This window comes from Vombatus ursinus, unplaced genomic scaffold (genome assembly GCF_900497805.2).
Source record: "Vombatus ursinus unplaced genomic scaffold, bare-nosed wombat genome assembly UNPS02014812.1, whole genome shotgun sequence".
Classification (NCBI taxonomy): domain Eukaryota; kingdom Metazoa; phylum Chordata; class Mammalia; order Diprotodontia; family Vombatidae; genus Vombatus; species Vombatus ursinus.
This window is the reverse complement of record NW_020954590.1, coordinates 79,675,037-79,698,990: the sequence shown is the minus strand read 5'-3', so window position 1 is coordinate 79,698,990 and position 23,954 is coordinate 79,675,037. Positions and strand designations below refer to the sequence as shown.

Genomic DNA, 23,954 nt, shown 5'->3' with positions numbered 1-23,954 from the left:
GTGTTTTATTTTGTAAGTCAATTCTCAAAATTATTCTATACATTACTGTTATAATGAGAGTAAAGAGATTTACTGACCAATGAGGGATTAAGCCTTAAAGCAGACATAGATATTCTCTTCCTGTTAAATGCAAAAAATATTAAATAGATAAGAATAAAGACATTGACTCTGATTATCACATTTCTCTCAAGTACACAACAAGGAAGCTGAAATACCAAAAACTATCTGAGCTAGTAAATACTTTATTACCTTGCCAAACAGAGAAACAATGCAGCTAACAGCAATGCTGGATTACAGTATAAGCATATTTGAAAAAAAAAAACCTATGTAAGATGATGGAAAATTAATTAAAATTAATAATTAATTAATTAAGAAATAATAGAGAAGGGATAGATGTTCTGCACTGGATTTCAGTCAAAATCTCAGTTCAAATTGCAGCTTTGTGAATTATTACCCGAAATGCCTTGGGAAAGTTGCTTATCATCCCTGAGCCTCAATTTCCTCATCTGGAAGAGGAGATTGGATTAGATTATTTCTAAGATCCCTTCTAGTGTTTAATTCTATTAATCTAATTTGGCATGAGAAGCTAAATCAGATAATCCCAATAAACCAATCCAAAAATCCACAAGCACTAATTAAATACTCACTATGTGCTAACTCCTATGCTAAACACTAGGGATGCAAAGAAAAACAAAATCGTCCTTTGCCTGAAAGAGTTTACATTTTAATGGGGGAGATAGTATACATACATACACACACACATGCATACACACATAAATAAATACATGTATTTGCATATATATGCATATGTATATATATAGATATCTATCTATAGATATAGATATAGATATAGACATAGACAGAGTATGTGCCCTAGAATTACTCTCTCAACCCCTCACTCTCACTGGCAGTCTGAGTTGTCAGAAGCATCCACTATATCTCCTCTCAGGGTCCTAGAGGTAGCCCTGAGGGGTTGGAGTAGCTTTCTAATGGTCTTGCTCATAAGCCCCCCACCTCTGTGCTTCTGTCCCATGATTATCAATTCATACCAGTTAGTCAACCAGACTTAATAGCATTTAGAAATAGGTATTTACAAAGTAATATAGTAAGAACTGTTGAGATATATTCCTGAAATATCCATGACCCATTCTCCTATAAGTAAATAGTGAGTTCAGGAGAAAGTGGACTCAAGCCTAGAGACTACATGTGGAAAATGGGTAGCTTCTGGAAATCCTTTTCCTAGAGTCTTTAAAGATGTTCTCTTTAGGTAGGGTGTACTTTTTCTGCTGGGATCCTTCTATAGCCTTGAATCTACTTCTCCCCATCATCACTAGTCTGTCTTTGGTTCCCAATGCAGACACTGCCCTCAGCTGTTGCTGACCTGGGGACACTAGTAGGATAGTAATGAAAAAGTCCCTCAAAATCTACGAGGTCTTCCTCTGTCCAAAGCGGCAAGGACTCAAGGAGAATACTAAGACAAAGGTGAAAGCTAAGACAGGAAGAACTCCTCTTGTCCTCCCAATCAATTCCTTCTCAAGAGATTGACTGGAAGGCTTCCACCCAAAATGCTCCAGATTCTCAAATCTCTGGGGTCCAAATCAACTTGCTATTTAGAAAAGCTTGGAAAGACTTGTATGGACTGTTGCAAAGTCAAGCGAGCAAAACAAAGAGAACCATGTACACAGGGACAGCAGTATTTTTTTTTTTTAGAGTCTTTAGTAACTGGAGGTCACATCTCCATGGAGCTTATTTCCCAAAATCATGGCTGTGAGAGCTAGGCTGGATGAAGGACCAATGAGTAATGTAGGTGATGCTGCTTCTAGAATTCATGGATTTTTCTGGTGGCATTTAGTTGGCAGTTGGTCTTGATGGTGGAAAATAAGATGGCCCCTTTCTCCACATTGATTTCTCCCATGGATGATGGTCAAGGGTATTGGGCTGCAAGGACTGGTAGTCTTGGGGGAAAGATACTGCTATTCCCAAAGCTCTTAAGTTCAAGGTCCTAGGCTATCTCCATCAGAGTATAAGGAGAAGTGGTAGTAGTACTCTCCCTCAGGGTGCTTTATTGCTTCAGCTAAACTAGCTTACCTGCCCTATAGGCAGCTGTTGGTTGGCTGTTCTTGGAGATGGCTGGTCCCTTCACCAACAGGAATTGCTTTCTGGGATGATGGCTGAAGGGTCTGGGCTGGAAGAAGGACTGGTGGTCCACTGTATGATACTATTTTTGAGAACTTGCTATTCTTATGCTTTCATCAGAATGCTATCAATAGATAATAGCTGTGTACATTATTCTCATAAAGATTTTGTAGAGATGAGAAAGTAGGCATATATTCTGTTGTTGCTTATATTTTGATAGCCTTTTGAGGTAATAATGACATCTCTGATTTTTCCAAGCATTTGGTGGTTTCTTCTCTTTTGGTTATCTGGCGATCAATCTCCCATGCTTTGAAAATTGTGTCACCTCCAGCACAGACCTTTTGTGTCTATGCTTGGTCTAGGACAACTTTTCCCCCATATTTTTAAAATGCCTTTTCTACTTCTTCATGTAGCAGATCAGGGGCTATGATAGCAGAATTCAAATATGGTGACTTCACTGCTATTGATGGGAAGAAGGTTTAAGAAATTTTTACAATCTTTTCCATTTTTTGATTTGTTTATTAGATGACTTTCCAGTTTTGTCCTTATTCTCCTGGGATAATCTCACTTAATTGAATCTGTTGTTCAGTTTCCTCTAAGCATGCTTTCTTACCCCACTAATTCCTGCTGATAAATATTCACAACATTTACAATACAGGTAAATGAAATAAATTCACTTTACTGAAGGAGTGCTTGTAAAATTTCTTAAAATCCAACTCCTCTTAAATGTGATTCGATTTATTAAAATATGATTTGATTTGTTAAAATCCAGTTCTTCTTAAATGTGATTGATTTATAGAAATTTGATTTTCACGCAAATTTTCAGGAACACGTTGCAGGATAAAGACAGGCATAACTGTAGTCAGAATATGAAGTTTGTTGCAAAATTGGAGATGGTATTAAGTAACACAGTTGTCCACTAGGTGGCAATACTATATAATTAGTGCCAAAATCACAAATGGCTCTAAACTAGATAGCAAGAATTTTTCATGTTTGTTTTCTTTTTTTTTCCCCATAGAAGCAAATGTAAATTGTGGGAAAGAAACATTTATGAGTTAAAGAACAACCTCAAATTAATTTGAGAGATATATCTCATTGTACCTGATAAAATTTTACAAAAATATTTGAGGAGGCAGAAGAATAAGACCTAAACTAAAGCCCTATTCTAGTATTTTATCCTAGCATGAAGGTGACCCTGGGTTCTTTAAGGGTATGCCAGCTGAATGCAAAATCTGGAAAATCCTGCCAAAATGATAAGACTTTGGGAACGGACTGAATGATGTATTATGTGCTTATCATTTGAAGATCTGCCCAGCTGGGTTCAGAAAGGCCAAACTAGAAGTTTAACTACCAGTGATATGACTCACTTTTATTCCCCTTCAGTTATAGAAATTTACAAACTTAAATTTATTAAGACATACAGGAAAATAGGAACCAAGATGGCAGAGAATATGCGATGACCCAGCTGAACTCTCCCAACATTCCCCTCTAAACAACTTTAAAATGATGTTCCAATTACATTTTGGAGGGGCAGATCCAAAAAAGGTCAGAGGGAGATATTTTTCCAGCCAAAGACAATTTAGGAGGTTTGCAGGAAAGGTCTGTAACACAAGGGAGCAGAGGCCATAAAAAAGCTACTATAGTGGCAGGGAAGACCAAGACATAAACTTTAGAAGAATAGAACAATGTGAAAATAGCTATAGGCAAAGCCTCAAAGAACAATGTTAATGGGAACAAAGGCCAGCAAGAATTCTTGGAAGAGTTAAAGAAAAAGTAAGAGTGGTAGAGAAAAAATTGTGGGAAAAAATGAGAGTGATGCAAGAAAATTATAAAAAGATAATTAACAGCTTGGTAAAAGAGGCACAAAAATTACTGAAGAAAATATTACCTTAAAAAACAGAATTGACCTACTGGTAAAAGAGGTGCAAAAATTCACTAAAGAAAAGGACTCCTTTAAAAGCATAATAGGGCAAATGGAAAAGGAAATACAAAAAATTAACTGAACAAAAGAACTCCTTAAAAAGCAGAATTGGTCAAATGGAAAAAGAGGTACAAAAGCCCACTGAAGAAAATAATGCCTTAAAAACTAGAATTGGGCAAGTGGAAGCTAGTAACTCCATGAGACTTTAAGAAACAATAAAACAAAGAAAATTTGAAATGTTTCATTGGAAAAACAACTGACCTGATAAATAAATTGAGGAGAGATAATTTAAGAATTATTAGACTACCTAAAAGCTATCATTTAAAAAAAGAGCTTAGACATTATATTTCAAGAAATTATAAAGGAAACTGCCCCAATAGCTTACATTCAGAGGGTAAAATAGAAAATGAAAGAATTTACCAATCACCTCCCAAAATGCAAACTCCTAGAAATATAGCCAAATTCCAGAGCTCCCAGGTTCAGGAGAAAATGTTACAGCAGAAAGAAACAATTTGAATATCATGGAGTTACAATAGTCAGTATCATACAAGATTTAGTAGTTTCCACATTAAAGGAATAGAAGGCTTGAAATATGGTATTCTGGAGGGCAAAGGAGCAAGGATTATAACCAAAAATAACCTACCCAGCAAAACTGAGTATAATTCTTCAAGGGGAAAATGATATATTTGATGAAATAGGAGACTTCCAAGCATTCCTGATGAAAAGACCAGAGCTAAATAGAAAATTTAACATTCAAACAGAAGACTCAAGAGAAGCATAAAAAGGTAAATATGAAAGAGTAATTATAAGGGAGTTAAACTGTTTACATTCCTATATGGGAGAATGATAAATGTAATTCCTAAGAACTTTATCATTATTAAGGCAGTTAGAAGGAACCTGCATAGACAGAGGGCACGAGCATAAGTCAATTATGTTGGGATGATCTCCAAAAAAGAATGTAGGGGTGAGAAAGAGAGATACACTGGGAGAAGGATTAAGGGAAAGGTACAATGAGGCAAATTTTCTCACATAAAAGACTCAAGATGAAAAATGCTATCCACCTACAGAGAGAACTGATAGATTCTGAGTGCAAATTGAAGTACAATTTTTTTCACTTTATTTTTATATTTTTTGCTTTTTTGTGATGTGGCTGTTATGGAAATATATTTTGCATGATTTCACATGTATAATTGATATCATATTGTCCATATATATTCCAGTCCTCACAACTCTCCCAGAAGTATCTCCCTTATATCCTGGGTTTCCACATATGTCAGACTTCCATTACATAAGTAAACTGTAAAAGTGCTTGAGAAGAAAGAAAAGAAACATACAATAATTACTTTATAAACTAATTTTATAATCTTTGACAAATACCCTAATAAAAAAGTTTGAAAGGGTTTTTTGGGGGGTTGTTTTTTTTTAACAGTTGCATCTTTTTTTCTATTGGCAAAGGCAACTGACAATACATGGCAATCACCTCCATGGGATCCCCCACCTCTCTGTAGAGAGGAAGGAGGTTTCTGCTAACATAAGTGTTCTGGAACCAATAATGGTCATTGTATTTTGAGTTCTATTATTCCTTAATGTTCTCATAATCACTGTGTAAATGTCCTCCTTGTACTACTTCCTTCACTTTGTATCATTTCATATGTCTCCTCACAATTCTCTGAATTAATCATATTGGTTGTTCTTTATGATAGAAGCCATCATGTTCGTATACCACAATTTGTCCAGCTGTTCTCTAATTAACTGGAACCTTCTTTGTTTCTAGGTTTTTTGTTTTATTACTGCAAAAGAGCTATGATGGATATTTTGATATATATAAGACCTTTCTATTACTAAGCTTCTTGGAGAATGTGTCTAGCAGGAAGTAGGGTTATTCAGATAACAAGTATAAGCAATTTAGTAATTTTTCCTGTATAATTCTGACTTCATTTCCAAAGTAATTTGGACTAATTTGCAGTGTATAATTAATCAGTGAATATTATTAAGCATTTACTATCTGCCAGGCAGTATGCTAAGGCACTAAGAATTCAAAGGAAAAAAATGAGACTGTCTTTTTTATCAAGAAGCTTACACTCTATTGGGGGAAACAACAGGTAAATACATATGCATACTGTACATCAAATCTGTATAAAATGAATTCAAGATAACTTTGGGAAGTCAAGAACTAGCAACTGGAAGCGCTCGGAAACGTTTCTTATAGAAGATGGAGCTTGAGTTGAATCTTAAAAGAATTGAAGACTTCCAAGAAGTGCATATATCCAAAATATCCAAAATACTGAAGGAGTGCATTCTAGGCATGGGAGACAGCCAGTGCAATGGAAATAGAAGTTAGGTGAGGAAGAGCAAGATCAGTATACACGGATCATAGATTATGTGGAAGAGGTAATACATAAGAAGACCAGATAGCATAGAAAGGGATAAGAGATTTATGAAGAGATCTAAAAACCAAACAGAAGAGTTTATGTTGATCCTAGAGGTATTAGGGGAAAACTATAGCTTATTCAATAAAGGGGAAGGGTGACATAGTCAGACTTCCTACAACATCCATCATTTCTATTTATTTTTACTGTTTTTGCCAAATTTTATAATATGACTTCATATCATATCTTGGTTACTGCAGTTGAAATTTCTCTTATTATAAATGATTTGAAACTTTTTTGTTGATAGATTATATTTTTCTTATGAAAACTGACATAATATTTGGCCACAAACTTGGAATTATACAATTGTTAGAGATAATTGATGTAAATACATATGCACATATTTACCAGTAGCTAGTTTCTCTTTTTATTCCAGAAGCATTTATTTTCTTTGTGCCGATACATTTTGTTTATATAATTGTAAAATTTCCATCTTTTGTAATGCTCTATAGCTTGTATCTAGTTATAAATTCTCCTCCAATGATAACTATTAAATGCATCTCCTTCTAATAGCCCCTATTTTTTATGTGCCCTTTAATATTAAGATTGTTTACCTTTTTGGAGTTTATTGTGATAGATTGGATAAGTACTGGTCTAAACATATTTTCTACTAAAACTCTTTCCAGTTTTCCCAGAAAATTTTTCTTCAATAGGGAAATACTTCCCCTAGGAAAATGTTCTTTGGTTTCATTAGTATTGAGCACTTCTAGTTGAAGCAGAAAGCTAGATACTTCAGGTTCCTTTCCCTAACATGAAGGAGTTGAGGCCAAACTCTGAAGGAATGGGGTTAGTTAATGGCAGCTATTCTTATCCCCTTTGCAGGGGAAAAGAACAAAGGAAGAGATCTTACCAATCCTCAATCTCAGTTCAAGGCAGTCTTTTCTTTCAGGAGTCATTTTGGTCTGATAAGCGCAACAAACAGCCCTATTGCCTGTAGCAACAATAGGGGTAACACCTCATACAGTCACTTAGGAGAAGATAGTTGGGGAAGAAAATGCTAGGACCTTACGGTGCCCATCCATTCATTCCAAAGATGGAAAACAAACTCTGAACTCTCACTGAAAACCCAGCTCCACTCTTTCCTACATCTTTCTCTTAGAAATTTCTGCAAAGCAGTCCCAAAAACCATCACAAAGAGCCTTTCTCAGAAATCTCAATTCCCAAATTCAGTAGTTAGTGGATTTAGGAGGCATATCTCCATAGCAACATAGGTTACAATTAGAAAGTGTTCTCTCTCATTGAAATCCTTCAAGGTCTAATTCAGATTATACTTTCTCAATAAAGTCTTGCCCTTCTGTTTACCTCCATTTCCCAGTACCCTCGGTCCTCAAATTTTCTTGTAGTACCATATCCCTATCATATTCTACCTTGTATCATAATTATTTGGGTAAACATTATATCCTTCTATTAGACTGTAATCTCCTTAAGGGCTAGGACTAAAATGGTTTTCTGTTCTTAGGGACTAATAGAATAGACTAGAATAGAATGAGTAGAATAGAATGGGATAAAATAGAATTGATTAATTTTTTCCTGATTAATTTGACTAGTTAATTCAGTCAAGTTGCTTGTGTAAGCAAAAGATAAAAATATGTGTGACAAAGTATGTTTTATTTTCTTCTTCCTCCCACATACAATATGTGTCACATATTGGTTGCCTATTATAGTTAGCTTTAGAATGTGGATTTATTTGAGTTGTTTGTTTGTTTTCTGGTTTGCTTTGCCATGATTTTCTTAGTTTAGTCAACCTGGGTTGTTTGACTCCAATCTTATACCTCTTTGGAATCTAGGACAGTTTATGTCTACTGGCCAGCTATCTATATTAGTAGCAGCAGTACTAGTGTAGTGTAAATTAGAGGATTACTAATGGTTTTGAAATTCATGTAAAACTCAATCCCTTGTCCAGGTCTTCTAGCAAGTAGGACCTTTACAGATTTGAAATATAAAAATACTTTGCTTTTCTGTAGTTCATTTAGCCTGGAGAAGGAAATAACGACCCACTCTAGTATCTTTGCCAAGAAAACCCCAAATGGGGTCACAAAGAGTTGAACACACTGAAAATGACTGAACAACAACAAGTTCATTTAGTCACCCAAAGTATGAACAGCCAAGAATGACAAAGAGTGAAAAATGTCCTCTGGGTAGTTAAAAGAAACATCACAAAGTCCATGTATGAAATCTCACGTAAGAGAGCTCAGAGAAAGTGGATCACTCCAGTCTTTACTTGGTTTAAGTAAACTCTTAGTTCAGACATAGTTCTAAGAGCTTGTTTACCTGGAGATAGATAAACCCTAAGAAGCAGATACAAAAACTCAAAAAGCACAGCATTCTGGGGACATTGTGGAGAGTCAAACAGCTCCACTTACCACAGGAGCCTGTAAGTGAATCTTTTTATCACTGCAGCGTCTGAGTGCCCTATCTGGGAACAAGCAAGCTTTTGCAACTGATATTCAACAATGGACCACATATTTATACTCTTATAATTAACTGGAAAATATAATGGATATAAGATCCCATTGTGCTTATTGTTTGTTGATTACAAAAAAAGCATTTGAGAACAGCAAGGCATCCATACATTGAGATTACCTTCGAAGATGTCATAACAGAAGTAACTCTGTCCACTGATTCTTTGACAATAAATATCAGGTTAGGCATAAACCCAGGGTGATGTATGATTGCCAAAGGAATTTGTCATTGTGCTGGAAGAGATCCAGATCAGAAATATGTTGAGGAGGGTTTCCTGGGAGATGAGATAAAGTGGGGTCCTTTGGATATTTGCTTCCTGATGACATCAAGCCCCAGAACATTACAGAATCTCCTGGAATAGATCTGTAATTACTCAAAGGAGTTTAACCTGTCCATCCATGCAAGAAAGACCGAGAGATGAAGAATGTCTATTGTCTAGATTCCAAAACGCAGACTGGATTGCTTTTGGAAATTGCAAAGGTCTTTTGCTGACCACAAGTTTTCTGTGAAAGCAAAGGTCCATATTTTCAATAGTAACATTTTACTGGTGTTGCTTTATGACAATGAGTCATAAAACACCACTGTCTCCAAAGAAGCATAGAAAGTAAAGGCATATGGCAAGTGTAAGCAAGCTACAACAACAACAACAACAACAGCAACAACAATCAGCACTTGTATAGCACCTTAAGATTTGCAAAGTATCTTACACATTATCTCATTTTATTCTCACAAAGACCCTGGGAAGTAAGTGCTATTATTATCTCCATTTTACAGATGAGGAAACTGAGGCAAACAGGAGTTAAGTGACTTGCCCAGGGTCAACAGCTAGTGAATGTTTGAGGCTGGATTTGAATTCAGATCTTCCTGATTCCAGAGTGAGCACTCTATCCACTGTGTCATCTAGCTGCCTTATAGTAATTTTGAAGAACAGGAGTAAAGGAATCAAGGAATTGTATGACAGGAAAAGCAGATGGCTAATCATATGGCAAGAGTAAGATATGCCAAATAAACAGACACAGTGCCCCATTGGTGCCCTTGAAATGTCAAAGGAAAGCCAGAAACTCTTCTAGTATGTTGGGCAGACCCTCGGTCACATATTGTTGGGAGTCTCATAAGATGAAGATGGTCAGGCATAGGGCTGTGATCTACACTGCTGTAGGGATCAAGAATCATAGAAGATCATAGATCTAGTTGAACATTTGAGTATATAATGATTAATGAGCTTAGTAATGACTCTGAGTCACCCAAAAAGTTAAGTTCTGAGGGGTTCATCAGTAACAGTTTGGGCTTTGGGTTGTGAATATATTTAGTCATGGCAATTTATGAAATTGTCTACCACAGTATGAAAGGGTACAAATCTGTGTTGGTAGAAGTTTGACCCACATCTATGAAATAAAAGGCCTTTTGAAGCTTTAAAATATCCTTGAGGCAGGAAAGTATGGCATGCATTTTTAAAGATTCTGATTAAAAAAGAGTTTACCATGTTTTGTTACAATAAAAAACAGTTATTCAAAAAAATAAAAACAAAACATTTTTGTGCAACATAAAATATGATGATAGAAATTCATTAAGGAAGAAAAAACAAGTCACAGGAATACAGACACATTTCACTCAGTTCTCTTTCCTTTGAACTTGACCACTAAATCTCTCTTTGGTCAACCAAATAAGACATTTTCTTCCTTAAAAATTAAAGGATTGAATTCATTAGGCTGCCAAATAATTCACTGTATATCCCACTCCAAGTGTTATATTCTACATCTCTGCTAAATATATTTTCAACCAAAAAAGTGTTCTTCCTTTTTTTTTTTTGCATTTATTACTTAATCTTCACTGTTAATTATAGTGGCTAAACTTGGGTGATAGGTCAACGTCTTTCTGCGAGACCTTCAATTTATCAAGTATTGCATCTCTTTGATTGTTTTGGAACCTCTCCTGATACCTGTGGACTTAGTTCAAGGCCACTCCTGTAACTGTCCAGCTGATGATGCTTTTTTTTAGGTCCTGGTAGAACAAGTGGTAAATTGTTTGCTTTGGCCATTGAAGTTCAGGTTAATGAATCTGTGTTCTCCTATATATAAAAACTTATGCTGAGGTCTATGTTCAACATGTGCTTACTCATCTGAACACAGGTTTTCCAGCTGCTCAGAAGTTACCTCTAGGATTTCAAAATGTTAACAATTTCTTTGATCTGGGGCATTGCTGTGGCAATATGCTGTTGTTTATGGCTTATTATTGGAATAAGGAGGAGGTAAGCAGTGTCTTACTTTTACATTATATTTGAGTTCATTTCATCTGAGACTTGTCTGTACTTGATATCATATTGTGCTTAAGCACAGCAATGTTTTCTAGCTTTTGTTCATTTTTAAAGGCCTTTTTAGTAGTCTTTAAAAAGCCATAGATTTTCTCTGGGCAATCTTCACAGTCTTTGGAGTGGTCTTAATAAGGTGAGAATTCCATTTTAATAATAGATATATTCAGTGCAGGTGATGGAAAAATAAAGGATGTCAATAAAAATGAAAAATAATATGCACACATACATGGGTCATAAGAATATAAAATCAGCATGGTGTGATAGATAAAGGGCCAAAGTTGGAGTCAAGAAAATCTGGGTTCAAATCCTGTCTCTAACACATACTAGCTTTATGATGTGGGGACATGTTATTTATGCTCTTGGGCCTCAAGGAATTCTCTAAGATTACAAATTATAGATTAGCTGCTGATCTGAACTGGTGGAGGGGGTTTCCATAATGGTAGTAGTTCTCTACACTGATAAAATCACAGGTCTGTGTCATAGGCCCACATATATAGTCATATTTATATATACATAGATACATAGATACATATATATAGATATTTACATAGATATTAAATGCATTGGGTAGAACTTCATAGAATGTAAGTTTTTTTATTCCAGAGTTACTTTTGGTGATAAGAAGAAGGCAGCAATATGGTAGCAATTTGATTGGGATATGGTGCAAATGATGGAAGTCATTTTTGAAGAATCAGAAAGGAAAAGGGTTTTTTTCCCTCTATGGTCATAACCATGGGACTTGTGATTAATAAACATTCATCAAGTGACTATTATGTGCCAGGCACGGTACTAGGTGATAGAGATACAAACACTATCAATGAAAAAAACCACTAATCACAAGGAGCTTATATTCTGATGAGGGAGATAATAAGGACATAAATAAGCATATACAGAATAAATAGAGAACAAATGCAAAATAGTTCAATACAAGGTAGTTTGGGATGGAATGTACTAGCAATTGTACTAGCAATTGAGGGGATCAGGAAAGGGTTCTTACGGGATGTGGTGTTTGAGGTGCAGACTGAAGAAAGAGAGGGATTCTGTGGGGTGGAAGTGAGCAGAGAGTTCATGCCAGGTTCAGGGTGCAAAGGCATAGAGGTGGAGATGCAGCCTAGAGATGCAGCTGGAGCACAGAGATGGAGCTGGAGTGAGGACTAGAGAGAAGATCAGTTCCCAGAATACAGATAGGGGAGTGATATACCCTGGGACTTGATAGATTTGAACAAGGTCATGGAATTTTAAGAGCTGAATAGAGGTGTTTAGATTTGATTCTAGAGGTAATAGGAAGCCATTGGAATTGATTAAATAGGATTGTGACCTAATCAGATCTATATTCAAGGAAAATCACTTTGCCAGTTGTGTATAAGATGGACGTAAATGAGAAGAGACTTGAGGTAGAGTGACCTGTTAGAAGGCTATTACAATAATCTAAGCAAGAGATGATGAGAGCCTGAAATAAAGAAGTAACTGTGTGAATAGACAGAAGGGGTAAGATGCAAGACACATTGTGGAGGGAGAAACAGCAAGATTTGGCAACTGATTGGATTGTGAGATGAAGGAGAGGGAGGAGGAGAAGATGATGCTAAGATTATACATCTGGAAAACTGGAAGAGTGGTGGTACCTTTGACAGAAATAGGGAAGCTTGGAAGAAAGCTGGATTGGGGGGAAATGATAGTTCAACCTTATATATGTTGAGTGTGAGTTGTCTTCAGAACATCAAATTCAAAACGTCTAAGTCAATTGTAAGACAAGATTAAGGTCAGGGGAGAGGGTGGGGCTGGATATATAGATCTGGCAGTCATTAACACAGAGATAATAATTAAACCCATGAAAGCTGATGAGGTCACTCAGAGAGAATATATATGATACTTTAGGTCAAATAAATATTTCGATAAAAGAATAGTGCCTTATTTACATAAAATGTCTCCAAGCAGATCTTTGGGAAGTCTGTACTGAGTTTTATGGTCTGGAAAAAACCTATCTGGCCATGCTCAACTTCTCTGGTGTGTATTTTTCTATTGCAGGCGTATAGGAGAGCCACCTCTGGACAATGGGCTAATTCCATATGTAGGCTGTGCTCTGCAGTTTGGAGCCAATCCTCTCGAATTCCTCAGGACAAATAAAAGGAAATATGGTCATATTTTTACATGCAAACTAATGGGAAAATATGTGCATTTTATTACCAATCCTTTTTCATACAATACAGTAATGCGGCATGGAAAATATTTTGACTGGAAAAAATTTAACTTTGCTGTCTCTGCAAAGGTATCAGTTTTTTAAACTTTGTTTCAATTTAGCTTTCCATCACATTCTTTATGTATATCCAGTTGTATATCTCACTGTTATTCTATCCCTAATCCCTAAGGTCTTCTCTTAGGTCTCATCCTAACATTATGGGAACTCTGGGTTCTAAAAGGTTATATCAGCAAAGTAGCAGCTCTGGCAGGGGCCATCCAGCTAGAAAGTCTTTGAGAAGAGTCCTGGGAATACACTGAATTCCCATAATCTGAGGGTCAACCCAGTCAAATTTGGAAAAGCTTCTCATAAGTAGGCTACCTACCAGTGATAATTTAAAAAAGCTTTTTCTTAGCTGTAGTGGTTTACAAAGATGGCACAGTGGAAGACTTGGTTTCAAATTCCACTTCTGACATTGATTAGATTTATGACCATGTTCAAATCACTTAACTTCTCCCAATCTCAGTTTATTCATCTGTAAAATGAGGGCCAAGTAATACCTCTAGTATCTACCTACATTGACAGATTGTTGTGAAACTCAAATGTGATCAAGTATGTAAAGTGCTTTGAAAACTTTATTATAGAGCTTAAAATTCATTTATGAAGTGGTTGCCATCTAGTGGGTGTAAGGAATGTCCTCGTTGATGAAATCTTTGAATTACTAAACTACCATGTATTAAAATATTTCTAAAATCCCTCCTAGTCAATTCAATTTTTTTAAGCTTCAAAGGAGGAGTAATTGTGATCCTCCTTAACTGTATTGCTGATAATCTGATACTAATCCTATGATTTTGCCAATGTGGTTATTCTCTCTGCAGACACATACCTTAACCCTTCCAGACTTTCATGTACTGTATAATTTTTACTGATGTTTTCCCTGACTTACAAGGGCTTTTCTGTCATGCCAGTGTTTCAGGGTTGTTGGTTTTTTTGCCATGATAATATTGAGATGATGAATTACTCGATATCTTCCTAATTGTCATCCATAATCCACATTTCTGTAGTGCTTAAAGGCTTTATAAAACTCTTTTCCCATTTTATAAATGAGAAATCTGAAGTTCAGAGGGGTTGTCCCTCCATAGTCTCAGATTATAACAACAACAATAAGCCTTTAATGACATTTTAAAGTTTCTAAAGCACTTTATAAATATTAACTTCTTTGATACTCACCACAACTTTGGGAGGCCGATGCTATTTTCACCACCCTAATTTTACAGATGAAAAAACTGAAACAGAGAGTGGTTAAGTGATTTATCCAGGGACCGCGCAGTTAGTAAATGTTTGATATCAGATTTTAATTCAGTTTTTACTGACTCCAGAACCGGTGCTGATCCACCACATTGACTAGCTTCCTCAGAGTCTAAATTTCAACCCAGGTCTTTTGGCTCTGGGTCTAATACCCTTTCTACAACACCATGCTGCTTATAAATAATGGGTCAGGCCTTACGTAGTCAGAAAGTAAATTGAAGGTAAATTGCCTTACACACAAAAAAAAGAAAAAAATCATTCTTTTTTTTTATTTCCATGATGCCTGATTGTTATTTAAAAAAAAAAAAAACAAAAACCCTTGAATACAAGTTTATTGAGTGTCTGCTAAGTATATGGCACTTAGTTGGGGTGGGAGATATAAAGAAGCAATCCTGCCTTCAAGGAGCTTAAAATCTAGTTGAAGATAAAAGACATATACACATAAGAGAATAACTAACAATAGAAGACATTGTAGGCTAAGTTCCAAATGTTTTTAAGTCTTACTTAGAGAAGGCAAAGCTGCAAATAAATTGAACAAGCATCTAAAAAGCATTGTCTAATGTTGCTGGCACTGTCCTTAGTGCTGAGAATACATAGGTAAAATAAAACTGACTCAACCCTCTTACATTCTACTGGGAGAAATACAGATAAATAAATGCAAAATATAACAGCAAATTCAAAGCAATTGGCAAGATTAAGAAAGAAACTAATAACAGTAACTAAGAATAATAAGTAGAGAAGCATAGGGATGGTATCCAAGGGAACAGGAAATCATGGGCAACAAGGACACCAGCATAAAGCATGTCTAAGAAGCAGAAGGTAGAGCAGTATAACTGTAGTAGACTGTGTTGCACAAAGTAAAAGAATTAAAGTTGTAAAGGTAATGCCTTTTGAATTGTAATTTATTAAATTCTTTAATTAATATTAATAATAATTAACTAAATTAAAATCAGAATTTACAGATTCTGTGACCTATACAAAATATATGCCTTGCACGTTCAGGGAATAATTTACTTTCATAAAAGAATCAATTTGACTATAGAGTATTTGGGGATTCTTGATTTAAAGACTTCCCTTCAAGATATTGTAACCTAGGAAACTTTATGCTTTTCATGCTTGGTGTGCAAAATACCCGCGGCTATGATTTTTGTTTTAATTTATTCACTGGTATTATGTTAGGCTTTCATTTTCTCACACATATTTGTTTGATCACAGGCATTTGGCCACAGAAGCATTGATCCCAGTGATGGAAATACTACTGAAAATGTACATGAGACTTTCACTAAAACCTTGCAGGGGGATGCCTTGAATTCCCTCACTGAAGCCATGATGGAAAATCTACAGTATGTCCTGAGGCCACCAGTTCTTTCCAAAACAAATTCTGATAGCTGGGTAACAGAAGGCATGTATTCCTTCTGCTACAGAGTGATGTTTGAGGCTGGTTATTTGACTCTCTTTGGCAAAGATCTTACAAGGCAAGAAGCACAGAGAACATTCATCCTAAATAACCTTAATAACTTCAAGCAATTTGACAAGATCTTCCCAGCCTTGGTAGCAGGGATTCCAATTCACATGTTTAAAAATGCTCACAATGCAAGGGAGAAATTGGCTGAAGCTCTGAAGCATGAAAATCTACAGAAGAGAGATAATATCTCAGAACTGATCACTACTCGTATGTTCCTGAATGACACCCTCTCAACTTTTGATGACAAGGAGAAGGCGAAAACTCACCTGGCTTTACTTTGGGCAGCTCAAGCTAATACACTCCCTGCCACTTTCTGGTGCTTATTTCACACAATTAGGTACAATAACATCATTGGTGCAAAAAGAAGGAAACTGATCTTTTCAGTAGCTAGCCTTGTACTTAGAGTTCTTGTCATGTCTCAGTCAGGGACTGAGAGCCATAAACTAAATAGGAGTGCCTACTTAAGTCCATGATGCATTCTATAGCAGCAGCCAAAAGTATTAATTGACTGTTTAAGACAGGTGCTGGGGTCATGTTTCATTTTTGTAGCCTTTCACTTTTTTCCCCTTCAAATATCTACTGCGATCTTACCATTCATTCTGATAATTATCATAACTCATCATCCTTCAGTCAGTCCTGTAGAAGCTAAACTTTCCCCTTTATACATTTAAATATATGTACATATATGTATATACACATGTATCCCCTTACGTATTTATTATATTATACATTATTCCTTTATATGTTTATATATGACATATTTATATTTAAAATATATTAATCATATATTTTTACATATATAATTGTTTACTGGCCAAGGAAATTGGCAGAGTCTCCCTAAACAATTCTATGAAAATATTCCATGTTCATGTCAGAGAGAAGAACTGACTTTACGGTAAAATCATGGAATGAATATTGTATAATTAATACAAGTAACAACTTACATTCATGTGGCACCTTGAAATTCACAAAGTGCTTTCCTGACAACAGACTTTATATTGATTGTCTCCATATTAGGACACAGAAAATGGGCTCCAAGAAATTAAGTGGCTTGCTCCAGGGTCCATAGCTACTGGGTGCCACAGTGAAGCTTTCATCCAGCTCTCCTGACTCCAAATCCATTATTCTTTGCTCTTGACCACTCTGCAGTTAATTACAATCATAAAACCAACATGTAGGCAACATTCTTCAGCCAAATATTTCCCACCAACTAACTTCTATTTTATAGCACACATCTCTTGACATGGCACTCATGCATAAAATGTAGCCACATGAGAACTTTTTTGTGTTAGTCACCATTTGGCAATTCAGAATGCTGCATAATAATTTTGTGACATAGCAAAAAGTTTCCTATTCTGGATGAAATCTTAGAATCATAGATTTTGAGAGGCAGTGAGGCATCGTGGATTTAGTTCTAGATATGGAGCTCTAAGACCTGTGTTTAAATCCTCCCTTTAACACTTCATAGGCAAATCATTAATGTTCCTAATCCTCTGTTTCCTCATCTTTAAAAAAACAACAACAACAACAACAACAACGACAAACTGCAGTACCTAGTTCAGGATTGTTGTGAGGGTCAACTGAGATAATGTGTATAAAGTGTGTTACAAATCTTAAAATGTTATATGGATATCTGTTATTTTACTCATAGACTTCTACAAAGGAGAAAAAAAAACTTAAAGATTTCAAGATCATCTAGCCTAGTTTCTTTCATGTTAAAAAGATGAAAATAAGGATTTAAAAAATGAATGCTTTTTTCTATTTGAAGTTTGACCAGGATGATACAGCACATAAAGAATGATATTCTTACAGGTTTTTTTAAAATCTTAAGTGAGACCTTTTCCTAAACTATTTAGCTTTCCCGCCCCCTTATGAGAGACAATACTTTACAATGACGATACTACATTACATATTTACTACAAGCATATCTAGTCACAAATTTACTTCTAGTCAATGAAAACTAAATTGGAATACTACATATTTTCCCAAGATTCACTTAGTTTTGACCAAATATTTAAGAGTAGGCAAAAAAAAACCCAATTTAAATCTACAAAACAATTTGGTATGATGAAAAATAACATTCTACGCATCTTTTCTTTTGGCTTTTAATAGGAGTCCAGAAGCAATGAAGACAGCTACAGAAGAAGTCAGAAAAGCTTTAGAAAATTCTGGCCAAAAAATTAGCTTTGAAGGCAAACCTATAAGCCTGACTCAAATGCAACTAAATGACATGCCAGTGCTAGGTATGCTGACTGCTTGCGCTGCCACAGAACACTTTCCCAGTTTCATTTTCTATCTTATTCAGCTCAGTGATCTGGACAATAACAAAAATTCTTCAAAGGACAAGTCTTTTGACTTTCAACCAAAAGCAATCAAAAGGCAACAAACAGATGAAATGAGAGCAAGGAATTGTCTGTCAGACCTTACTTTTTCCACTTAATCTAGGACAACCTTTACCTTTTTATTACCCATTTCTTCTTGCTTCTTTTATTTCTTTCTTTAGGCAGAAAGAATTCATATATGACTCCAAAAATTCATTGGTAAAACCAGAAACATATCAGAGGTCCAAGCTTTAGTTAACATATGCCAAAATATCCATCTGTATAAAAATGGAAACGTTCAGTTTGTTTTGTTTATCCAGTGCCAAACATATGGATGTTTATAAACATTCACAAATGATTAGCTGAACTTAAAATTTTTTTTATCCAGATGTTTGGTATAATGTACATGTAGCCACGCAGTATTATTCCATAGGATTATGAAGTCCAAATTCCTATTGACTATTTGGAATTTTGTCTTTAAAGATCAAAAGATCACATTGGACCTTGACTTTCAGATTCAAAAATCCATCCAAATGATGTTGTACAATAATCAGTAACAGAGCAACAACAAAGAGGAGTCAGAAAAGTCTGAGGAAAAGCTTATCTGACTATCTTGTCATATTCTGTTTTTTAGCTCCAATCTTTTAAGTTCATCTGCTTTTTATTTTGTCTAAGTTTTGTTATGAACTTGCAGATGATGGGACCTAAATAAATATTTTATAAGGCTGTAGAAGTATAGTTGGAAAGGACTTTAAAGGTTATCTAGTCCAATTCCCTCCTTTTATAGATGAGTAAACTGAGGCCCAGGGAAATTGAGTGACTTGTCTATAGCTGCATAAATATTAAGTGTCAAATCAACCAAATAATCTTTCTCCAAAACCAGCACTATTGTCACTATAAAACATTTGAATTGAATTGTTTATTATATGAGATGATTATACCTTGTAAGTTCTTTAAAGACTTGGTTTTTTCTTCATTATGCAGATAGTATAATCAAGGAGGCTTTACGACTTTCTAGTGCATCCTTGAACATCCGAGCTGCTAAAGAGGATTTCACTTTGCACTTAGAGGAGGGATCCTATAATATCCGAAAGGATGATATAGTAGCTCTTTATCCCCAGCTGCTGCACTTAGATCCAGAAATCTACCCCGACCCCTTGGTAAGTAATTTTTCATCAAAGCCACTATCAAAACTGGACACTTGGCCAAAGTAAATCGAGAATATACCATTGCATAGGTGTTTCTTCAGGATATTTGGTTTGTGTGATGATAAAAGTTTGGATGTGTGGAAACATCTGGATGATTTTTTTTTTGGATTTTCTTCCTGACATTTAGCATTCTGCAAATAAATATAACTCCATCATAGGCACAGTATTGGTGATAAGGTTGACACTAGTTTGCTTTCTTCTTAAAACAGTTCAAAATGGGAAACACCAATCTTGTATTTTTCTTCTCATCCAGATTCCCAAAATCCAGGAAACTGTGCCTGCTATAATAGCATCATTTTGTTTCTGGTCATGATTTCTAACTTTGAATTCAGTCCAACTCAGAAAGCCAGTCTTCTAGGAAAGGACAAGAGAGGGACTAAAAAGTCTTCATTACTTAATCTTTTCTCATACGTCCCTTGTCCTTGGATAAGTTCGACTCCATTATAAAATCCTTAAGTAACTAAATTACTATTGTGAAATAAGAGATAAACAGAATTCCCAACTTTAAAATTCAGGTCAACAAAGTGTCATTAAAGATAATCTAAAGTTATTTCAAACTAGTTCTTGAGGTATTTTTTCTCTATTGTGATTGCAGGTTTTCAAATATGACCGTTTCCTCAATGAAAATGGAAAACCAAAGACCAGCTTCTATTGTAATGGCATCAAGTTAAAATATTACTATATGCCTTTTGGATCAGGACTGACATTGTGTCCTGGAAGATTGTTTGCTGTCCATGAAATGAAGCAATTTTTAATTCTGATGTTTTCGTACTTTGAAATGCAGCTTATTGATAGTCAAGTTAAATGCCCTCCTCTAGACCAGTCTCGTGTGGGTTTGGGCATTTTACCACCAACAAATGATATTGATTTCAAATACAAACTAAAACACTGATGATTGTATTACTGATAGAAGAAGGGAGCACTGGGTAATCTTACATGTCCAAAGAAAGCCACTGCCCCCAACAAGCCTGATGGCAGGCAGAATGAACAATGCTAGGTTACAGTAGGAAGAGCACAGGCTTTGGAGCTGGATCTGTATTTGAGCCTCAGTTCTGCTTTTTACTACTTGTTTGACCATTAGCAAGTTGATTAATCACTATAGGACTCAATTTCCTCATTTGCAAAATGGGGAAGGGATATTGCACTAAATGATTTCAAAGTTCCCTTCTCACTTTAGATTTGTGCCACAAGGTGGCCTCAAGGGTTTCACTAGTTCTGTTTTTATTTACTAGTACTTGCTAATAAAGTATGACATCTTAGGAATAATTTTAGATACCATATAAAATTGTGCTTCTGCAAAGAATAGTTTAAAATTATTCTTTGTTTAAATTAACGTTATCAACTTTCTTTCAGCTAAAGCCTACATTTTATTCTAGGGAGAAGGGGCAGGGAATTGGTACTTTTTCAGGAGGGAAGGGTTGCAGTTAGTTGAGAATTTTTTTTTTCCTAAGGAAACTCCTTTTTATTTTTACAAAAATCAGCCAACCATTATTTAGAAAAATAAACAACAAACATAAAAAGCAATTCACGTTTTAGTGAAACTGCCAATCTGGCACACTGGTGGCTTCTTCAGCTGTGAAAATAGTTTTATAAAGACTTAACAATTCAGATGTTAAAGCTAAGTGAGGGAATGTCTTTCAACTGTCTTTGAATCTTAGATAATTAAGACAACCTAATTTTCCAATTTTAAAAGGTGATTTCAATGTACTAATAACATTGAACTTTGTTGTAATATATTTTCTTTTATTATGTATTAATTTATTGTCTCAGGAATGTCCTGCAGTCTAACTATGGGTATAAGTGATTACATTTCACTTATTCTTGTATTTGAACCAGTCTTGGTAAGAAGAGATTTTTAGAAAACAAAAGACAATTTCATTTTTCTCTTCAATGAAAAGCATGTGGCATTTAAATAGTGTTTTTTGAAGGTGTCAGTCAAAACCTGCCACTTTAAACCTATGGTTATAAAAATACTGTGAAGCTTGCAATCATTTATTTTCAAACACTTAGCTTTCAGATTTTATTTTGTTATTTTCTACTGCTAAATGAAATGTAGTACAAATAAAAAACAATAATTTATGACTATGTATAATAGTGTTTTAACTATTGTGAATAACCTAGATTTGATTTAATATTTTATGTATCAGTTATTATCTATGATGGTGTTATTCATATATGTGTGTATATCTAAGTATAATGTATATTTAGTATATTTTTTGTATATTGTATAGAAAATATTAAGAAAATGACAAGAGTGTAACTATTTTTCTGAAAGGGCTTATTCATTTTAACTGGCATTAGTTCATTAAAAATAAAAACTACTTCAGGAGTGTTTTTTAAAAACATATCTTATACACAGAATTCTTTTAATGTTTTTTTTATTTGTATAGTATTTCACTTTCTCCCAGTCTCCCAGTGACACATAAAAACAATTTTTAACATTCATTTTTAAAACTTTGAGGTTCAAATTCTCTCCATTCCTCCCTTCCCATCCCCACCCCATTGAGAAGGCAAGCAATTCAATATAGATTACATATGTATAGTCATGCAAAACTTTCCATAATAGTCGTGTTGTAAAAAAAAACATAGACCCCCCCCAAAAAAAACCCTCAAGAAAAATAAAGTAAAAAAAAGTATCTTTCAATCTATATTCAGACACCGTAAGTTCTTTCTCTGGGGATAGACAGCATGTTTAATCATAAGTCTTTCCAAGTTGTCTTGGATCATTTTATACTCAGAATATTATATTAGTATCGTTATATTGATTTAAATATTTAAAATAGGTAGCTATAGATCTGCAAAAACAATGACTGTTCACAAAAGAAAAGGCATGTCAAAATAAAAAGCAAAATAAGTTGACTAATAATAATAAACATTTATATAGTGCTTACTATGTGCCAGGCACTGTGCTAAGCACTTCATAATTATTATCTCATTTGATCCTGTCGAAGCTACTATTTTCCTTATTTTGCAAATGAGGAAATGGACAAACAGGTTAAATGACTTGGCCAGGGTCACACAGTTTGTAAGTGTGAACCTGGATTTGAACTTAGTTCTTCCTGAATTCAGGCAGAGCACCCTATCCACTATGCTACCTTGCTTTTCCTCTACACTAAGAGAATTCAGTAAAAAAAAATAATGCCCCTACATGGTGCATAATTTTTTTTAAGGCAATTGGGGTTAAGTGACTTGCCCAGGGTCACACAGCTAATAAGTGTCAAGTGTTTGGTCTGAGGCCAGATTTGAACTCAGGTCCTCCTGACTTCAGGGCCAGTGCTCTATCTACTGTGCCACTGGATCAAAGGGTATGCACAGTTTTATAGCCCTTTGTGCATAGTTCCAAATTGTTGTCCAGAATGGTTAGATCAGTTTACAACTCCACCAACAATGCATTAGTGTTCCAATTTTCCCACATCTTCTCCAACATTTATCATTTTCCTTTTCTGTCATATTATCCAATCTGATAGATGTGAAGTGGTACCTCAGAGTTGTTTTAATTTGCATTTCTCCAATAAATAGTGAGTTAGAGCATTTTTTTCATATGACTATAGATACCTTTAATTTCTTCATCTGAAAACTGCCTGTTTATATCCTTTGACCATTTACTGATTGGGGGCACTTCTTTAAATGAAGACAAAGATCATAGTCTCCTTCTAAATATCCTATTTTTGAGGCTAAATGTCACCAAGCATTTCAACTGACCATTGTATGACATCGTTTCCAGTACTACTTACCATTCTGGTCATTCTCCTTTGAACACACCTGAACTTTTTAACAAACCTCTTAAAATGTGGTACCCTGAATAATAATAGTAAAGCTAACATTTATGTAACATTTGAAGATTTGCAAACCACAAAAACCAACAAACCTCTTAAAATGTGATGCCCATAATAATAATAATAGTAAAGTTAACATTTATATAACACTTGAAGGTTTGCAAAGCACATATATTATCTCATTCAATACTCCTAACAACTTTGAGGTAGCTGTAAATACTCCAAGTGGTGTCCAGCCAGGAAAAAGGGATGATTCTTCAAATTCCTTGGCCTTTCCATATTCTCCTAGTTCATCTTTCCATGTTCACTTCATTTGTTTCTATATGAAGCCTTGCCATTACTTTAAAATGGTCTGCCACTTTCATGTTTTATTAGTTACTACTAATAAATTCCTTGGCCCCCATCCTACTGTTCCTGACCTACAAATTCTAATTTGTGGG

General features: G+C 35.1%; 1 protein-coding gene across 1 annotated transcript; it reads left to right on the top strand.

The window, feature by feature from the left end:
• Nucleotides 1–11,117: 11,117 nt before the first annotated feature.
• On the top strand, nt 11,118–20,992 carry LOC114054271 (cholesterol 7-alpha-monooxygenase-like). The gene is made up of 6 exons (XM_027877459.1): nt 11,118–11,197; nt 13,286–13,526; nt 15,960–16,546; nt 18,322–18,452; nt 19,515–19,690; nt 20,334–20,992. The coding sequence occupies exons 1-6, from the start codon at nt 11,118–11,120 to the stop codon at nt 20,628–20,630; spliced, it is 1,512 nt and encodes a 503-aa protein (XP_027733260.1). The 3' UTR covers nt 20,631–20,992.
• Nucleotides 20,993–23,954: the final 2,962 nt, after the last annotated feature.

Coding starts and splice junctions, on each gene's coding strand:
- LOC114054271 (XM_027877459.1), top strand. CDS start 11,118: ATGTTAACAATTTCTTTGATCTGGGGCATTGCTGTGGCAATATGCTGT. Junction 11,198..13,285: donor ATTATTGGAATAAGGAGGAG/GTAAGCAGTGTC, acceptor TTTCTATTGCAG/GCGTATAGGAGAGCCACCTC. Junction 19,691..20,333: donor AAATCTACCCCGACCCCTTG/GTAAGTAATTTT, acceptor TTGTGATTGCAG/GTTTTCAAATATGACCGTTT.